This window comes from Bos mutus, chromosome 14 (genome assembly GCF_027580195.1).
Source record: "Bos mutus isolate GX-2022 chromosome 14, NWIPB_WYAK_1.1, whole genome shotgun sequence".
Taxonomy (NCBI): domain Eukaryota; kingdom Metazoa; phylum Chordata; class Mammalia; order Artiodactyla; family Bovidae; genus Bos; species Bos mutus.
The window spans coordinates 76,488,217-76,507,020 of record NC_091630.1 but is presented as its reverse complement, the minus strand read 5'-3'; the positions used below and the strand labels follow the sequence as shown (position 1 = coordinate 76,507,020).

The 18,804-nt window shown below is 38.7% G+C and overlaps 1 protein-coding gene across 9 annotated transcripts in view; it reads left to right on the top strand.

The window, feature by feature from the left end:
- PHF20L1 (PHD finger protein 20 like 1) overlaps positions 1-17,229 on the top strand; it is an 80,199-nt gene extending 62,970 nt beyond the window's left edge. For 4 of the 9 annotated variants that reach the window (XM_070382759.1, XM_070382758.1, XM_070382764.1 and 1 more), the window contains 6 exons: positions 453-634; positions 1,611-1,710; positions 3,013-3,208; positions 4,957-5,323; positions 6,571-6,736; positions 9,104-17,228. In XM_070382759.1, the coding sequence (XP_070238860.1) occupies positions 453-634; positions 1,611-1,710; positions 3,013-3,208; positions 4,957-5,323; positions 6,571-6,736; positions 9,104-9,246 (1,154 nt within the window). In that variant the 3' untranslated portion in view covers positions 9,247-17,228. Of the gene's footprint in view, positions 1-452; positions 635-1,610; positions 1,711-3,012; positions 3,209-4,956; positions 5,324-6,570; positions 6,737-9,103 lie in introns of all 9 variants that reach the window. The other 5 variants (XM_070382762.1, XM_070382765.1, XM_070382760.1 and 2 more) reach the window with 2 other exon arrangements.
- Positions 17,230-18,804: the final 1,575 nt, after the last annotated feature.

Sequence of the window (18,804 nt, the reverse complement as noted above, 5' to 3'; positions counted from 1 at the left end):
GAGATTGTTAAAGAGTCGTATTGCTGTTAGCTCCTAGGCACGCTCCTTCACTTCCCTGAAGTACTGTGTATCTGTATGGTGCAAATAATAAAACCTCTTTCTGTGACCCATTGTTGTGAGGATCAGAAGGGATAATGTTTGTGAAAGCATTTGAAGACTGCCTATTTTAGTTATTAATATCCACTTTGGCCATCACTTCTATAAGCACCTGGACTAGAGGATACTTTCTGAGTCACTTATAATGGTATTAACATAAGATGTAAAACAATCACAGTCACCCAAGCTTCAAAAATCATATGTTTCTTTGGCAACAAATACTCTGTTCCCATTCATCCGTCCTCCCTGTCTAAATACTTAATAGCTTATACACACTTCCCATAGCGCCCTTCTTTCTAGAAAATGACATAAAAATGGAAAAAGCAGTGCTGAGCGCACTTTTATGTATGTTCTAGACTTATCGGACATGGAATTCCTGGACGATTCTTCCACGGAGAGTTTGCTCCTCAGTGGGGATGAGTACAATCAGGACTTTGATTCAACGAATTTCGAAGAGTCTCAGGATGAAGACGATGCCCTTAATGAAATTGTGCGATGCATCTGTGAGCTGGACGAGGAGAATGGCTTTATGATTCAGGTGACCTGTGTTCCCTTCACACGGAATCAGTCGGTCCAGGTGCTCGGCATGTGCGTGGGGGCATCTGTGTTCTTTTTCCTCCCCGTCCTTTGGAAGATGGAGGTTTCTAGCTTGTCATCACGTTTAAAGTACCAGTTTTAACGACTGGCAGGTCTCATCTTCAGTTGAAGTGTAGTTTTCTTACCCGAAGACCTGTCTCCAGGGTGTTTATTTTGAGGTTTACGAGCTAAAATTCTTTCCAAGAGCCATTAAAATGGCTAAGCTTCCACACTAAAGGGGAAACCATAGAACTGTTCTGCTGGTCTGGATCCTGTTGTCTAGTGATTTATGTTGTCTAGTCACCCTTCAAGGGAGATACTGAAACAGAGTTTCCGGAATATCGAAGATTAAAGGAAAGCTTTGTTTCAAGGATTACCCTTACATATCACCTCTCCCTGTAGAAAAGGGATCTTTGAGACAAAAGGAAAGCATAACCCATGTTTTGTGATGACGTTTGGAAGATCTGAAGGTGTTAGTTCTAGAAGTGAAGAAAGAGTAACTTCCCTCTTACTCTTCTTTTCCCCGATTTCCAATGGTTTTCTCAAATAAGGGAACTACAAGTTTGTAGGTTCACCACACAAGTAGTACTTCATGAGGTTGTTGCCTCACACACTGCTTCAAAGTTGCTTTTTTCTTTTTTTAATTTCTCTAATAAGTAATTTTTAAGTTTTAAGAATGTGGGAAATAGGAGACATAGTTTTTGACTGACTTGTGATTAAACCCGTTTACTAAAGCACATGTTAATGGGTGCAACAAGAGGAAGTTCCTGAAATAGTCTACTTTAAGTAAAGTAAAGCTCATGGTAAGTCATGACTCACTTTTGTGACGTGGATTAAGAAGTGAGCGGGCCGAAGCTGCAGGAGGACTCAGCCAGCTAGCTGAAGAGAAGGGGCTTGTCTCTGTTCCCGGCAAGTAAAGCGCGGTTGTCTTCCGGCAGTGTGAAGAGTGCCTGTGCTGGCAGCACAGCGTGTGCATGGGGCTGCTGGAGGAGAGCATCCCGGAGCAGTACCTCTGCTACATCTGCCGGGACCCCCCGGGTAAGCCTCCATCCCTCCTGCGCTTACAGGTCCCACTGTACGTCCACCGCCTGACATCCCACCTTCCGTGTCAGCTAGACACTGCTTCCTTGTTAAAACTTAAAAGTGTTTTTTGCTGTTAAGTTTTATTTTCCACATCAATTACTTAAAACATTAGCATAAATTCATCAGCATAATTTAACACCTTACAGGAAGGACCGGGTTGTGGCTTTTTCCTGGAGAAGAACTATCTCTTTAATGTACTCCTGTGTGTTGATTTCTAAATAGGCTAATACATGGTTATTTGAATGCATTCATAGCCTGAACTCAGGCTCCTCCTGACGGGATTTTGAATGCGCTTCTGGGAGTGCTGCATGATGTTGCAGTATTAGAGCAGGTGGGATGCCCAGGGACCATGGCCGGCCCCTTTGTTTCACTGATGAGGCAAGTAGGACCCTGGGTATCACGTGCCTTGTGCTCAAGACAGTTAGACTGGCAGCGCCGGGAGGAACTCCTGCACCTGCCTCTCCTGCACCTGGGCCTTCCTCGCCACAGGGGCTCTGAGCAGCAGTGTCCTGCATGTGGTGTGTGCTTCCAGCTCCCCGGCGGAACCCATGGAGGCATCTCAGATAAAGGCTGCTGCCTTTTCTTGTGTCTATCAGATGAATAACACGAAGAAGCAGGAGAGTTATTTAAACCTTCATGAATGTAGGCATTTGTTCATTCATTCATCTAGCAGCACTTATGGGATTCCTCCTGTTTGCCAGTCTCTGTGGTTAGAGGTAAGATGAGGTAAGAGGTAACTGTGCCATCCACTCGCTCACTGTATAGTAGGGGACACAGACATAGAAGCAGCTAGTTGTAACTGGATATAGTCACTGTTGATAGTGAAGATATAGGATTATATCAGATTCTATAGATACAGAGCTCTTAGACATGAAGGAGGGGTCCCTATTTACTTAACTAGAATTCTGTTTCATCCAGTTCAACTAGTTTCTGTCTACCCCTTTCAACCTTTTTTAGAGAACAGAAGACAGATACATAAAAAATAGAAAGCAACACTCAAGGTTCCTCTGCAGGTGTGACCTGCCACTGACCACATCCTTAATGGAGTTTGTCTTCCTTAGTGGACAGGAAATCTGACTGTGGGAAGAACTCTAAACAGCGCCAACTGCTCGAAACACTAGCCTTGCTCGTCTTTGGAATTTGTTCTTAGTCCTAGAGCTTGCCTCGTTTACTGAGTGATATTGGTCTGGTAGCAGTTGAAGGGAAGTCTCGAGTGAATGGACTCCTTTGTCACTGTAATCTCAATTTCATCTACAGGTCAGAGATGGAGTGCAAAGTATCGCTACGATAAGGATTGGTTGAATAATGGGAGAATGTGTGGGTTATCATTTTTAAAAGAAAATTACTCTCACCTCAATGCCAAAAAGATAGTTTCCACACACCACCTGCTTGCTGACGTCTGTGGTGTTACAGAAGTCCTGCACGGGTTACAGCTGAAGATCGGAATACTCAAGTAAGTGAAGGGCGGCCAAGGGAGGGGTTCAGTTAGGTGTAAGTTTTAATTCAAGCTAAGTCAGTTGTTTTTTGTTTCTAACTAATTTTTACTGGAGTGTAGTTGCTTTACTGGCCAACTGGAACTGATCATGTCCTTGGTAGACTCCATGCATCCTGGTATCAGGCACTTTGGTGTACCTTGTTTATGTCTGTCTTCCCTTACTAAGCCTTGAGTTCCTGGAAGGTTGGGATTGTGTCTTACTCATCATTTTATTCCTAGAGCTTAGTGGAGGGATGAGTTCTCAGTAACAAATGAAATTCGCTTCTGTTGGATGTCATAAACCTGAAGATGAATTTCTTCATAAAAAAGTCACACAAATGCTAAAACTCAAGAGAGAAACTAATTTATAAAGTTAGGCTTTAAAAAAAAAATGTGGTTGTCCTTGATATCAATATGAATTTCTGAACATTTGTAATTTCAGTAAAGATTTCAACTGGACAAATTTTGCCTCATGCCTATAGGTTCTGTTTATGTTAATGTTTCTACTAATAGTAGTTATTATCACTAGCTAGAAGGCAATGGCACTCCACTCCAGTACTCTTGCCTGGAAAATCCCATGGATGGAGGAGCCTGGTAGGCAGCAGTCCATGGGGTCGCTAGGAGTTGGACACGACTGAGCGACTTCACTTTCACTTTTCACTTTCATGCACTGGAGAAGGAAATGGCAACCCACTCCAGTGTTCTTGCCTGGAGAATCCCAGGGACGGGGGAGCCTGGTGGGCTGCCGTCTACGGGGTTGCACAGAGTCGGACATGACTGGAGCGACTTGGCAGCAGCAGCAGCAGTATTTATTGAAAGTCTACTTGGTCCCTGAAATTGTTGGTTTCTTATGATATTTCATTTAATCCTTACAATAATGACCTTACTTTGATAGCTGGGTGATCAAAGACAGAGGTTCTGGAAGTCGTCCAAGCTCCTCCTATGAGGCAGAGCAAGACTCTACCCATTGGACTATTGAGTTACAAGTCTAGCTGTCCTTCTACTGCACCTTCTACTGTTGAAGAATTATAGTATTTTCTGGATATTAAATAATGAGGGGTCTAAAAGATAAAATTTATAGCTTCAGAAACAAGATTTGGGTTTATGTCTCCAGATTGTCCTTCTTTTCCTCGCTATAGAATTTGAGGAAAGGATTCCTCTTTTACTTACTGCAGAATTTTAATTATTACAGAATCAATTGTGCAGTATCATGCTTGAGGGTTCAGTGAGGATGGTGGTAAAGACACATTATCTTGGACTGTTAGCATGTAATTAGTACAAGCTCTTTGGAGGCCACTTTGGCAGTACTTGTCAGAATTAAAATGTGCAGACATTTTCTAGCAATTCCATATCTAGAAATTGATCTAACTGATATCCCCACTTGTGTGCCAACGTTGTTGTTGTTTAGTTGCTAAGTTGCGTTCAACTCTTGTGACTCCATGGACTGCAGCATGCCAGGCTTCTCTGTCCTTCACTCTCCCGAAGTTTGCTCAGACTCATATCCATTGACTCAGTGATACCATCCATCCATCTCATCCTCTGTTGCCCCCTTCTCCTCTTGCCCTCAGTCTTTCCCAACATCAGGTCTTTTCCAGTGAGTTGGCTCTTCGAGTCAGGTGCAAAGGTCCACATAAAAAAAAAAAAAAACCTAAAACAACAGCAACAACAAAAAACTTATTACTACACTTTTTTTTCCCTCTGAGCTGTTTCTCCCACTTTGTTTTAAGGAATAAACATCATCCCGACCTTCGTCTCTGGGCTTGTTCCGGGAAGAAGAAAGATCAAGATCAAGTGGTTGCTGGGGTGGAGAAAAAAATAACGGTGCAAAACATAGTTAATGTGGAAGAAAAGAAGTATCATGTACAGAACCACAAAGAACCACCTCGTTTACCCCTAAAAATGGAAGGAACTTATATAACAAGTGAGCACAGCTACCAAAAGCCACAAAGTTTTGGTCCAGATTGCAAATCTCTCGCAGAGCCTGGGAGCTCAGATGATGATGATGTTAGTAGTTTTGAAGAAGAACAAGAATTTCACACGAGAGATAAAAACCGTTTACGATATCCAGTAAAAGAAGATGGAAGGCCCGGAAAGGTATAAGTAGTTCATTTGTCTTTGCTTAGAAATACGATAGAACAAAAGAAAATTTCGTGAAATAAGGCGTACTGAATTCCCAGGTTTTACTTATATTTCCAAATTCATAAGTACCTTGTTAGGGTAAAGACATTCTTTGCTGTCTCTCCAAGAACACACTGACCTTTTGAACACTTAATTATCCCCTAATTCAGAAATACAGTAATTCATTAAACTTTTGCCTTAACGAAAGTTCTAATTTTATAAGTACACTTAGATGTCTCTAAAAACCATGAACCGCATTTTTTCCCAGAGAACATCTATGTGTTAAAAACATGAGAGTGCATATGGGTGTGTGTATATTAATACAACTTGTGTTCTTTTGTACATGTTTCAGATAAGAAGTGTCAGTCCGGTTGTCTTTTTAAACTTTAGCATATTTGTATATCAATCCTATTATGCCATAAGCTGAATTCCTGTAGCTCTGTATACATTGAATATTTATAAATTTATTTCCTATTCATGACTTAGAGATGTCATGCCTTCATTTTTTATTGATTTTCAATTAGCAATACTGCTTTAAAATCAGTTCTTTATTTTTCTGGCCTCTTTTATCAAGTAAGTTCTATAAGTAAATACTTAACTGAATTTGAATAGCTTGTATTACATGAAATTTTGTGGTAAATTAATTGTCAAATTAATATTCATCTTATGAAGTGAGTTATCGCTGGTGAATCTGAGCTCAGATTTTGTGTGTGTGTTAAGCAGTCTGCACTTGTTAAATTTTTAAAGGATTTTTATCTTCCCCTCATCTCATTGACTTAGCTGCAGTAATAAATTCTAGTGTGCAGCTAAGGACACTATACTGGCTTCTGCTACCTTCCGTAATTTTTTTTCATATTGCTTTTTGCCTTCACTCCACTTAAACACAGTTTAGATTAATTGAGAAAGGAGTCAGTCTAAATTATCTGGGCTTCCTAGTTACATATATAACTAGCTCCTTCATTTCTTTAGCAGGTTTGATTGAAGGCCTTCTACCCTGTGTAGCACTGGGCTAGGCATTGGGAAGAGACACAGCAGGCATGTCTGCTTTTTTAGGGCCATCAGGTGTAATTTAATTACGTGCTTGTACTTCCTTTAAGAATATTCTGGGGGTCAGATTGGATTTTAACCTATCCTCTTGGGTAATGAGGTTTTTAATGTATCTTTCCCTGTGTGACATGACATTACATTTCATCCAATTCTTTGTTTCCGTTGGTTCTTTGGAGAAGAATCCAGCTGAAAGGAATACAGTATTTGTTTATAATGATAAAAAGAGCACTGAAGACCCGGGAGACTCGCATCTTCAGTGGCAGCTCAATCTCCTTACGCACATAGAGAACGTGCAGAAAGAAGTCACCAGCAGGATGGACCTCATAGAAAAGGAAGTTGACGGTAATTTATGAAGGATCTGTAACACAGTTGCTGTAGTCTGTAAAGTGTTTTTATTGTGCTTATGAATAACATGACGTTCCTTAAAGTCTTTTAAATTATGGAACAAAAACTGCAGACAGTGACCACACTGATGGAGCTTTATTGCTTCCTTTACATTGTATTTAGCATATCTGGCATTTAGGGTATTTTAGTCTCGAGTCCGGAGAAGGCAATGGCACCCCACTCCAGTACTCTTGCCTGGAAAATCCCATGGGCAGAGGAGCCTGGTAGGCTGCAGTCCATGGGGTCGCTAAGAGTTGGACACAACTGAGCGACTTCACTTTAACTTTTCACTTTCATACATTGGAGAAGGAAATGGCAACCCACTCCAGTGTTCTTGCCTGGAGAATCCCAGGGACGGGGGAGCCTGGTAGGCTGCCGTCTATGGGGTCACACAGAGTCGGACGCGACTGAAGCGACTTAGCAGCAGCAGCAGCAGTCTCGAGACAGTATGACTGGATGGCTATTTTAGGGATTTTTCTTTTTTAAGATAGGTACTTAGGAAATACTCTCCATCTGCCAGGCTCAGTGTATACCACATGTAGGATATTTATTAGTTTCATTGAACTGTGTTTTCTTTGAAAGTCAGCATAAGGACTTGAAGCATATTTGAAATATTGGGGAAAACATTTTGTTTTCACTGTGGTCAGTGTTTGTTAAGTGAAATTAACAACAAAAAAGAACTCCTGCTAGGTTAAGTGGGTAAACTTTTAGTTCACATATACAATTTCAGATGTTTTTCTTCTGTATTTTTAATTTTATTACACAGGAACCCTAAGGAGTAGACAGGGAAAATATTATCCCCATTTTATAGTTGAGAAAATAAGAGTCATTGAGATTCACTTCAGTTCAGGTGAGTCGCTCAGTTGTGTCCAACTCTTTGCGACCCCATGAATCGCAGTACGCCAGGCCTCCCTGTCCATCACCAACTCCCAGAGTTCACTCAGACTCACATCCATCGAGTCAGTGATGCCATCCAGCCATCTCATCCTCTGTCGTCCCCTTCTCCTCTTGCCCCCAATCCCTCCCAGCATCAGCTTTTCCAGTGAGTCAACTCTTCGCATGAGGTGGCCAAAGTACTGCAGTTTCAGCTTTAGCATCATTCCTTCCAAAGAAATCCCAGGGCTGATCTTCAGAATGGACTGGTTGGATCTCCTTGCAGTCCAAGGGACTCAAGAGTCTTCTCCAGCACCACAGTTCAAAAGCATCAATTCTTCAGCACTCACCTTTCTTCACAGTCCAACTCTCGAGATTACCCGATTTCAAACCTAGTGCTTTTCCTGTGGTTTTTGACTCCATCTTTAAACTCATAGATTGTTTTTCCCACCCCCACTTTTTATTTGCAAAAGCATGCACTACTTTCACCCCCCACTAAGTTAGGGTTCCTACTCCTTTGTTTTTCCCTGTGAAAAGAGGAAATGGAAACCCACTTCAGAAGCATCCTCCATTTGGTTATCAGCTAGCTGTAGAGTTAGTAGTTTTCAGAGAAGGCAATGGCACCCCACTCCAGCACTCTTGCCTGGAAAATCCTATGGACGGAGGGCCTGGTAGGCTGCAGTCCATGGGGTCGCTAAGAGTCGGATACGACTGAGCGACTTCACTTTCACTTTTCACTTTCATGCATTGGAGAAGGAAATGGCAACCCACTCTAGTGTTCTTGCCTGGAGAATCCCAGGGACGGGGGAGCCTGGTGGGCTGCCGTCTCTGGGGTCGCACAGAGTCGGACACAACTGAAGCGACTTAGCAGCAGTAGCAGCAGCAGAGTTAGTTTAGTTTTAAGTAGATTTTTAAAGAAGAAAAAAAATGCAGCTTGATGCCATTTTCTATTATTAATAAAAAGGATAAAATGTAACTAATTGCATTCTGCCTAGATTTCTAGTATGTTTGCATTTTTTTAAAGTAGTGGTTCAAGAGGACACTAAGAAGTTGCCACCTTCTTTGTTAAAAAGAACTTATGGACTAAAAAAGGTTAGGGTAGCTGAGTTTCATTTAAAATGGAAATGATTTAAGCCTAAATTAATAATAATCTTGAGCAGGAACAGGGGACGTTGTTTTCTGTTCTAGAAGCGAGTAAAAGGAGACACTCAAAATGAAGTTACTTTATAAAGGGGAAAATTACCTAAAATAATGACAGATAAAACAACAGATAAAGGTTACCAAGATGGGCTGAGGGATAGAGGATGCTTAACGGCTCAGAGGTGGCTTGCAGCTTTCTAGAGAAAGGGAAGTGAACTCTTTCTGCATCACTTTTCAACCTTCTCATTATACCATTTTCTGACTGTGTTTTCAGTTGCCGTGTAAATGTGTGTGTTCTCTTCTCTCTCGTAGTTCTGGAAAGCTGGCTTGATTTCACAGGGGAGTTGGAGCCACCCGATCCTCTTGCAAGGCTGCCCCAGCTTAAACGCCACATCAAACAGCTCCTAATTGACATGGGAAAAGTACAGCAGATAGCCACTCTCTGCTCTGTATGACGGCAGTGAACACATGATGCAAAGAATGGGGCTCTGTTCAGTCGACTCGCTTTTATTATCCACATGGCTGCTAAGTGGATAGTTTAAAAGCTTAGTGATGTTTGGTCATTTACTGATTTGTGCCATCAATAGGATGGCACCTTGGAAAGGAAAGTGAAGAACAACTTTATCAGGGAAGCTAATATTAAAAAGCATTCATGAGCTAGATACAAATGATAATGTGCCATATGCCCAGGGTCAGTGGAGGTAGATTAGAATCTATGCTGAGGGAATCAGATTGGCAGGATTTTTGAGTAGTTGCTAACATGAAACACGAGATACCTGTAGGAAGAAATATGGTGCATTCATATAGTTCTTAGTGAAAGATCTAAGTTTATAAACCAGCATTTGGCCAAAACGAAAATTGTAGAGGAGATTTAAATTGTGGAGAGTTCTGTAAGGTTGTTGTAAGAACTGTCTTCTCTGCAGTTGATCCAGCTGCACTGAAGTCCAGAGTATTTAAACTTTTATGGGATCATGAACTGTTTCTTAGGTGATGAATGTCCTTAACCAGAAAACTGACAGTAGAAGTCTCACTTCTGAGGAAAACAGTTGTGGCATCCTTACTTCATTATGAATATATTTTAAAAACAGTGAAATAATTGGAATCCATTGCTGGCATTAGAAGCTCATTGTAAAAACAGAATGGCTCGCAGAATTGTCAGTGTGCCAAATAACGATACTGCTGGAAAGAGAGATTTAAATTCTGTGGGAGTTCTCTCACCCAAGTCTTACATAATGCCATCAGTCCATCAGAGACGCGTCTATCCCATATACTATATATAGAATATATATAGTCAGAGTTCAGCATTCAGGTTTCAACGTACAGTTTGATCCTGAATGTGCTTGATATTTGCCTTCAGAAAAAAAAAATGTAAATAACCTCAGCTGGGATGAGGAGTGACAAAAATAACGAAATAGTTTGTGGCTGTGGATTTTTTTTTTTAAACTGCTGGTAGTGGAATACTGGAAAAGCTTCATTTCTGAAGATGAATTTTATTTTTAAAAAATACATGAGGCACTCAAAACTTGTAGCTTTGATCACAAATGGACAGATTTCTGAAACCAAAGGCAACTGAGTTGCTGCGTTAGCTCTTGCTGGGCCTCGGCCTGGCCTCCGTCTGCCAGTGCTCTTGCGCGCCGTGTGCCGCCCCCGCGCTCGCGCAGGTGTGCGTTCCGTGTGTGTGCTTGTTTGAAACAAACACTCAGCGTACACGTGTACATAATCGACATATTTATATCTACACATATCTAGTTTTATTACTATAGTCTATAAGAGTTGGTGGTTAACATGAAATGTTACCTTTTAACAGACTGTTTTTAAAATATTAAAAATGTTATGTATAGGTTTTGAAACTTTTTTAAAAAGGGGGGAGAAAAGACTGTTAAGAGGAGGCTATTTGATGACATGTTAACACTTGAATATTTTATGCCTCATCCTGTTTATCAGTTCTAGCAATCTGTATAAATGCATTTTAGAACTGATAGACAGTCAACTTGAATTTATCTTTGATAAGAATACATGCCACTGTACATTCAGATATTATTTAAAACTGCAAACACACTGTTCTATATGTAAGGTACTGTATGTAAAACTCTTTATTAAAACAATTCCACATATCATAAAATTTCAGCTTGCCTTTTTGCAGCCTTATATTTTGATGTAAAGATGATTAAAAGAATGTGCAAAGCAGTAATTAGAAATTTTTATTGCCTTTTGAGATTCTCCAACTTGACACATGTGCCAAAGATCACAGACATAAAATACAGCCCTATGGATTTACTTATGATGCATTAACATTGTCAGAAATCTTACTGAGAAATGAAAAGCTTTAGTAGAGGAGATACAAGGTAGTTATTAAATTTGAATATTAAAGTAAAAAAAGATAGTGCCTGTATTTCATGTGTGGAGTAAACTTTCTAATGTCTCTTTTTCAAGATTGATACTTTATCTTTTCATTTGTGTTTTAAAATAATGACCCTAATCTTTTCCCTATTATGGTTAAATTCTAGACATTTATCTGTTTTTCAAAAATGGAACAAATAACATTCTTAATAGGCTGTAAACACCAGTGTTGCCCAGATTCTTGTCACATGCTCGAGGGACCTTTTGTGCCCAGTAACACTCATATTCTCAGCCCCTGATGACCACAGTTAAATTAATGTGCATTTTTTCTTGGGACATCTTAAAATTAGATCACTTTGATAGCCAGCTAGCTAAAAGTTTCATTAATAATTAGAATATTGAATTCTTGTTCTGCTTCAATGCATATGAATTGGGAGTCTGAAGTTTTTGATTTATGTTTTAAAGTAAATCTGTATTGAATTACTTGTACGCACATCTCCATTTATTAGTAATACAGAGTGTATCAACAGTTGGTTGAAGCATTTTAGCAACTATAGGCTGCTGACTCCTTCCGTATTTAGGTGAGTAAATTTGTTTTTGAGAAGTCAGTCCAGTATGAGAGGTTTCAGAGTTGGTTTTCTTTCCACTTAGTCTTACTTTAAAAAAATATGAGAGTATATATCTAAATATAAGCAGTAAACTAGGGAGGGTGTTTCTTGAAAAGGTGACTTTTCATTGCCACCCAGACAGAGTAGACAGACGTTGTAGGGAGAGATCCTTCTTAGTATGCTACTGATAAGTACAGTTTGTACTTCTTTATACTCATTGTGTGGTTCTGCTGACTTTCAAACTTAGAGTAGTGTACACTTTCCTTAAAGGAAATTGATTATTCTCATTATTTAAGGTGAAATCCTTTTTCCCACATTCACCTTGTTTCCACTGACTTACATCCTCTCAGATGTTCATATTCTATATTTTCAAGATGAAGGACCCCATTTCCCCTCCAGCCAACAGGATCTCCTGCCAGCTTCATTCTCTCTGCTGTCGCATCTTCTAAGAGCCCTGGGTGGAAACTCACAGCCCCCTCCCCAACTCCACCCCAGTTCATTCCTTCACTGGTTGTGCTGGTTCCTCAAAGTGGATGGTGTCATCTTCCTTCTGAGTCCCACGTAGTAGGACACCATTTTTTATAAAATCACATCATGACGGTAATACTGTGGGCTTCTGAAGTTTTAATTTTCATTCTGATTCATCAAAATGATCACTGTCAGGCTAGGGGATTAACACTGAGTGACAGCTCTGTGCCAGGTATTATACGTGTTACCTGTAGCATCTGATTTGGTTCTTTTGTGGAGAGGTGGAACAGGATCATTTTCAAGCTGAGGAGGAGGACAGGAAGCTGAGGGTTAAAAACATTGAGAGACTTGGCAGGTTCAAGATGCAAGCCCAGTTTTGTTCCAGCTTGTGTTCTCCTCGAAGGTGTGTTTCACATATTCTTGTCATTTCTTTTCTGAAATCCTTAGTGACTCCCTATTTCAAACCAAGTTAGATCTGTGTAATCTGGATCTTTTGTACTTTGCCTAATCAGTTCTCAAATTCATTTAAGTATATAGCCTCATGATTTCCATAGATGGGTTCCATCTCTTGCCTTCATATTATTTTCTTCTTCTGGAAAATTCTCCTTTGTGTCTCTTCAAATGCATACAGTACTTCAGGCTTTGATTTCTCGTCCTAAGAGAAGCAGTCCATCACTGGAGATGTCTTAATAGCGTCATTGTACCAAGCTATGGAGGGACCATGTCAGTGGACAATATATTTCCTATGGTGGAACAGAAAGGAGCTCTGTAATTCTCAGATTTTCTGCTCTGGCAATTTACTAGCAATAACCTCTCTGAGCTTTGGTTTTCTTATGTGTTAAAAGGAATAATACCTAGCTTATAACCTGGTTTTTGAGGGTTTGATGAAGCAAATACAGTAAATTGTAAAGTTGAAAGTGAAATATAGTAGACACATTGAATGTCATCTGTTTGCCAGCCATTAAGTTACATGGTTGGACATGAAATTAATGTTAATAGAATCACAGTCTATATAGCCTAATGGAAACATTAAAAAAATATTTTTTCAACAAGATACGTGATGTCAGAGAGTACAAGGAACCATGGAGGTGAAAGAAAAGATAAATAGACTTGTAGGTGGAGAAGTTTGGGGGAAATAGAATCTATATGTTAATTAAAATAGGGTGTGTGCGCTCAGTCACTTAGTCATGTCTTGACTGTTTACAGCCCCATGAACTGTAAGGCTCCTTTGTCCATGGAATTCTCCAGGCAAAGATACTGAAGGGGTTTGCCATTTTCTACTCCAAGGGATCTTCCCGACTTAGGGATCAAACCCACATCTCTTGCTGCTTCTGCATTGGCAGGTGGATTCTTTACCACTAGCGCCACCTGGGAAACCTTCAATTAAAACAGTCGTTTTGAATGTTTTTTGACTGTGAACTCTCCATAGGAATTTCAAAACGTTCTCATCCGTTTCTGGTACCTGTTGTCTTTGGGTAACCCTGAAAGTACATCCAGAGACAAAACTGGAGTGTACTTAGTCAGCTAAGGAATTGTACTTAGATCATCTAAGGAAGTTTGAAGTGAGGAAGAGAGAAAATGAGGGAAGAGGGAGGAAAAAGCCCAAGTAAATAAGCACAACTGGGGGCACTGCTGTGGGCAGCGGGGCTTTGAGTCTGCCATTTGAAATTGCTCATCATAAATTTAAACAGTTGCAGAGTGTGATTTCTAATTTTTAAATATTGGGCAATTAAAATCAACCTCTTATCAGTGTTGGAATAGAATCAATACTGTTTTTGTTAGTTACCAACATCTGTTTTAAAAGTACACAGGCAAGCTCTTTTGTAACATTTGGAAATTTTTCAGTTTTTATATTTTTTGCCTTTTTATTTTACTTCCAAATAGAATGTTGTCTTCTTTTATACTTACAAGTCTTTATCATACTTTTGTCCATAAACACAAAAGAATTGCAATTTAAAATTGTATTTATAGGCTTCTTAATAGAGTATCAAAATACTTGGCGAACTAATCACTAATCACTGAATATAAAATAGAGAAGTCTGTAATTATAGTTGAAGATTTCAGCCCTCCTTTAACACTAATTGATGGAACAAGTAGCCAGAATATCAGGACAGAAGACTGGAACAAAAATGAATACTCAACCTAATTGATGTTGAGAGGATATTCCACCCAACAACATGAGAATATGAATTTCCTTTTTAATACACATGGAACACTCAAAGAGATGGACTACATACTAGGCTATAAAATAGGTCTCAACTCATTTAAAATTGAAATGTATAACATGTTCTCCAACAATAATGAAATTATACTGGAAACTGGTATTAAATATCTTAAAAAACTCCAAAGTATTTGGAAATTATCAACATACTTGTAAACAATCCATGACTCAAAAAAGTTATGTTAAATTAGAAAATGGGTGAATGAAAAGGAAACCACATAATGTTAAATTTTGGGGGATGCGGCTTGATATTAGAAGGAAATTTACCATTTTAAATGATTATAATAAAAAGCAAGGTACAGATTTTAACGACTTACTGTGGTGATCATTTTGCAATATATGCAAATTTTGAATCATTGTACTCTTGAAACTAATGTCAATTATACCTCAGTTTTTTAAAAAACTAGAAATTTTAAATAAGATACAAAATCATTGGTTTAAGATTTTAAAAATAAAGCAGTTTAAAACCAAAATAAATGGGAAGAAATGTGTGAAATCTATGAAGTATCAAATGGACACACAAAAGGGAAGTATCAATATAAACAAGCTGATTCTTTGCATGGAAAATAAAACTGGTTAACTCCTACATAGACTGATCGAAAATTAGAATGGAAGAGGGAACATTACAATGTATCAAACATACAATTTTTAAAAGGGATATAGTGAAAAAAAATAAATTTAACAGCTTACGTGAAACAAAAAATTCCTCAAAGATAGAAGTTAGCAAATCAACTTAAATAAATTGAATTTGTAATTGAAAATATTCCTTCAAAATTCCAGGCCTAAATGTAAATTATATCAAACATTTAAGGAAGAAGCCTTGATTTTACATAAGCACTGACAAGAAAGAAACACATATTTTTCAAGACCAACTTTTTAACCTCATGCCAGAACCAGAAAAAGACACTACAAAGAAAGGAAATTACAGAGTAACACATATGTAGAATATAGACACAGTCCTCAACAAAATAATTACATGAATACAGTGATATACAGGAAGTGTAATATATCAAGATCAAGTTGGGTATTCCACAGGAATACAAAGGTGGTTTACAGTCAATGAATTATGTTAATTCACTAAACTAAGGGTTTTCATAATTTCAGTGTCCATTCATGATTAAAAACTGCTAGAATAAGAATTTGCGTAACAATATAGAGCATCTATCAGGAGACAAACCTCATAATGGTAAAAGAATACTTTCTCTAAAATAAGGAACAAACCCAGAATATCCAGCATCACCATTATTATCCAAACTTAATGTGTGGGCCCTACTAGTGCAATAGGGCACTGGGCAATAAAGGAGGAAAAATAGAAGGCATAGCACTTAGGAAGAAAAAACATCTGCAGGTGACATGTATTTGCAGAAGCCTAAGGAACCTACCAAAAATGCCACTAGAATTAAGATTTCTTTACATTAGCAAGATGCTGTTGGAGATTAGAATTTTTTTAAATGCCATTTTTGATAATATTAAAAAAAACGTCACAGTGAATCTGAAAACATATGCAGAACCTGTGCACAGAAAACTACAAAACAATGCCTAGAATAACGATGGGATAAATAGAAATACTAAGAACATGGGTAGAAGACACAATGCTATTAAAATGTCAGTTCTCCCAAAACACTAATAGAATGTAATCTCAAGTGAAATCCCAGCAGACTTTTTGAAGCAGAAATTAGCAAACTGATTCAGATTTTATATGGAAATGTGAAGGAACGAGAATATCCTGAGTACTTTTGAAAAAGAAGAACTCAAGTTGAAGGGCATACGGTTTCTGATTTGGAGGTTGTTAAGCTGTGGTAGCCAGGACAGTGTAGACGTAGCATAAAGACAGAGATGTAGATTGGTAGTATGGAATAGGGAATCTAGAAATAGACCTAAAAAATGTGGCCAGCCGAATGAAGGCGGGTACCTGTTGTTCCACATCCTTCCTTGTCAGTGTTTGGTGTTTGCCAGTGTTTTGCATGTTAGCTATTTTAATAGGTGTGCAGTGATACTTCATTTTAATTTGCATGTGGGTATCCAGTTGTTCCAGTACCCTTTGTTGAAAATATTATTTTTCCCTTTGAATTACCTCAGTCTCTTTGTCAAAAATCAATTGACCATAATTATGTAGGTTTATTTCCACACTGTATTCTCTTCTTATTGATCTAGATGTCTGTGCTTAGTCAAATGTCATACTATCTTGATTACTGTAGCTTTAAGGTTTGGAATCAATTAGGTATAATTCCTTTAATTATGTTCTTTTTTCTTGCCTGTATTTTGCCAGTTCTAGTGTTTTTTTTTTTTTTTTTTTGCATTCCTATGGAAGTTCTAGGATCAGGTTTGTTCAGTTCAGTCACTCAGTCGTGTCTGCCTCTTTGCGACCCCTTGGACTGCAGCACGCCAGGCCTCCCTGTCCATCACCAACTCCCAAAGCTTGCTCAAACTCATGTCCTCAAGTCAGTGATGCCATCCAACCATCTCATCCTCTGTCATCCCCTTCTCAGATTTGTTACTTTCTTTTAAAAGCCTGCTGGACTTTTGACAGGAATTGCACTGAGTCTACAGATAAGTTACCATCTTAACACTATTGAGTCTTTTGATCCAAGAGCATGGTGTGTTTTTCCATTTGTTTAGCATTTTTGTTTTTTTCTTTTTTTCCCTAGCAATATTTTGTAGTTTGCAGTGTTCAGATTTTGCACTTATTTTGTTAAATTTGTTTCTGAGTATCTTATTCTTTCTGATGATATTGTAAATGAAATTGTTTCCTCAATTTTGTTTTCAGATGTTTAATTACTAGAATATAAATAAAATTGATTTTTAAAAAATATCTTGTATCTTATGACATTGTTAAATTCACTTATTAATCCTAGAATTTTTTAATATTTCCAAATATTTTCTAAGGAGGAAACTAAGGAGACATTATAGGTAAATAAAATGTAAGATCCTGGATTGGATCCTGGAACAGGAAAAAAAAAAAGAAAAGTTACTGGTGGAAAAGCTGGTGGAAACCTGTAAAAGTCTGTAGTTTTGTTAATAGTATTGTATTGATAGTTTCTTAGTTTTGGTAATTACGATATGGTTATGTAAGATGTTAATATTAGGTGAAATTGGTTAAAGAGTATTGGGAACTCTACTACTATTTTAACTTTGGAACAAGTTGACAAATTATTTCAAAATGAAAAGTAAAAAAAAAATGAAACAATGTAAACTGTGGACTTCAGTTAAAAATGATGTATAAGTATTGTGTCATTAATTGTGACAACCGTACCACACTAATGCAAGATGTCAGTACTAGCAGAAACTGGAGAAAGGATATAATGGAATTTTCTGTACTGTATGCTCAATTTTTCTGTAAATCTAAAACTAAGTATATATTTTAAAAAGTTATAAGAGAAAGGAATGCGAGGGGATAATTATACTATGCTGTCTTTTTAGTTTGAGAAAGAGAAGAATTCAGTAAAATTATGACAACCCTACAGACAATTTAAAGTTTAGTTCTTGAAACACTGTCTCTAGGAGTCAGTCTTGCCCAGGAAATCAAGGAGAAAATGCCTTCATTAGAAAAGCGTTCTTCTTTCTTACAGTCAGCGCGGGAGCATTGGAAGATTGAAAACAAACTTCAAAGATAGAAGAATAAGAGAGTGTTGCTTGGGAGAAAGGCTGAGATCTTACAAGGGAGACTGGCCAGATTTCAATTAGAAAACAGGGCTTGGAAGGCCAGTGTAGGTTGATAGAAGTGAGTGATGGTGTCGCATGGGCAATAAAATTGTCTTGAAAAGAGACGCTAGAACTAGAGGACTAGACCAGACTGCATGGTCAGATCTTGACTCTATTTTGTTGGAAATTCTCCAAAGACAGACAGGTCTAGGATCAGCGGACTATAAAGTCACAAATGGAAGGCTCATAGAGAGGGGGGACCATCTCTTTGTAGGGAAACAGAATTTTTTTGCCATCCCCCAAATGTCTCTCTGGCAATATGGATTATCTTGAGCTGAAAACAAGGCCCAAAAGACTCAGGAGAAGACTGATCTTGCTCATAGCTATCTGAAAGGATTTAGGTAGAGGGCTTGCTCCAGAATAGAGCTGTCACTGCAGATAACTGCAGAGAACATGGGCAACGTCTGGAGGGGAAAACTGAGCAGCCTAGAGATCAGAGTCCACTATCAGTTCAGTTCAGTTGCTCAGTCGTGTTCAACTCTTTGTGACCCCATAAACCGCAGCACACCAGGCCTCCCTGTCCATCACCAACTCCCAGAGTCTACCCAAACCCATGTCTATTGAGTCAGTGATGCCATCCAGCCATCTCATCCTCTGTCGTCCCCTTTTCCTCCTGCCCCCAATCCCTCCCAGCATCAGGGTCTTTTCCAATGAGTCAGTTATTTGCATCAGAT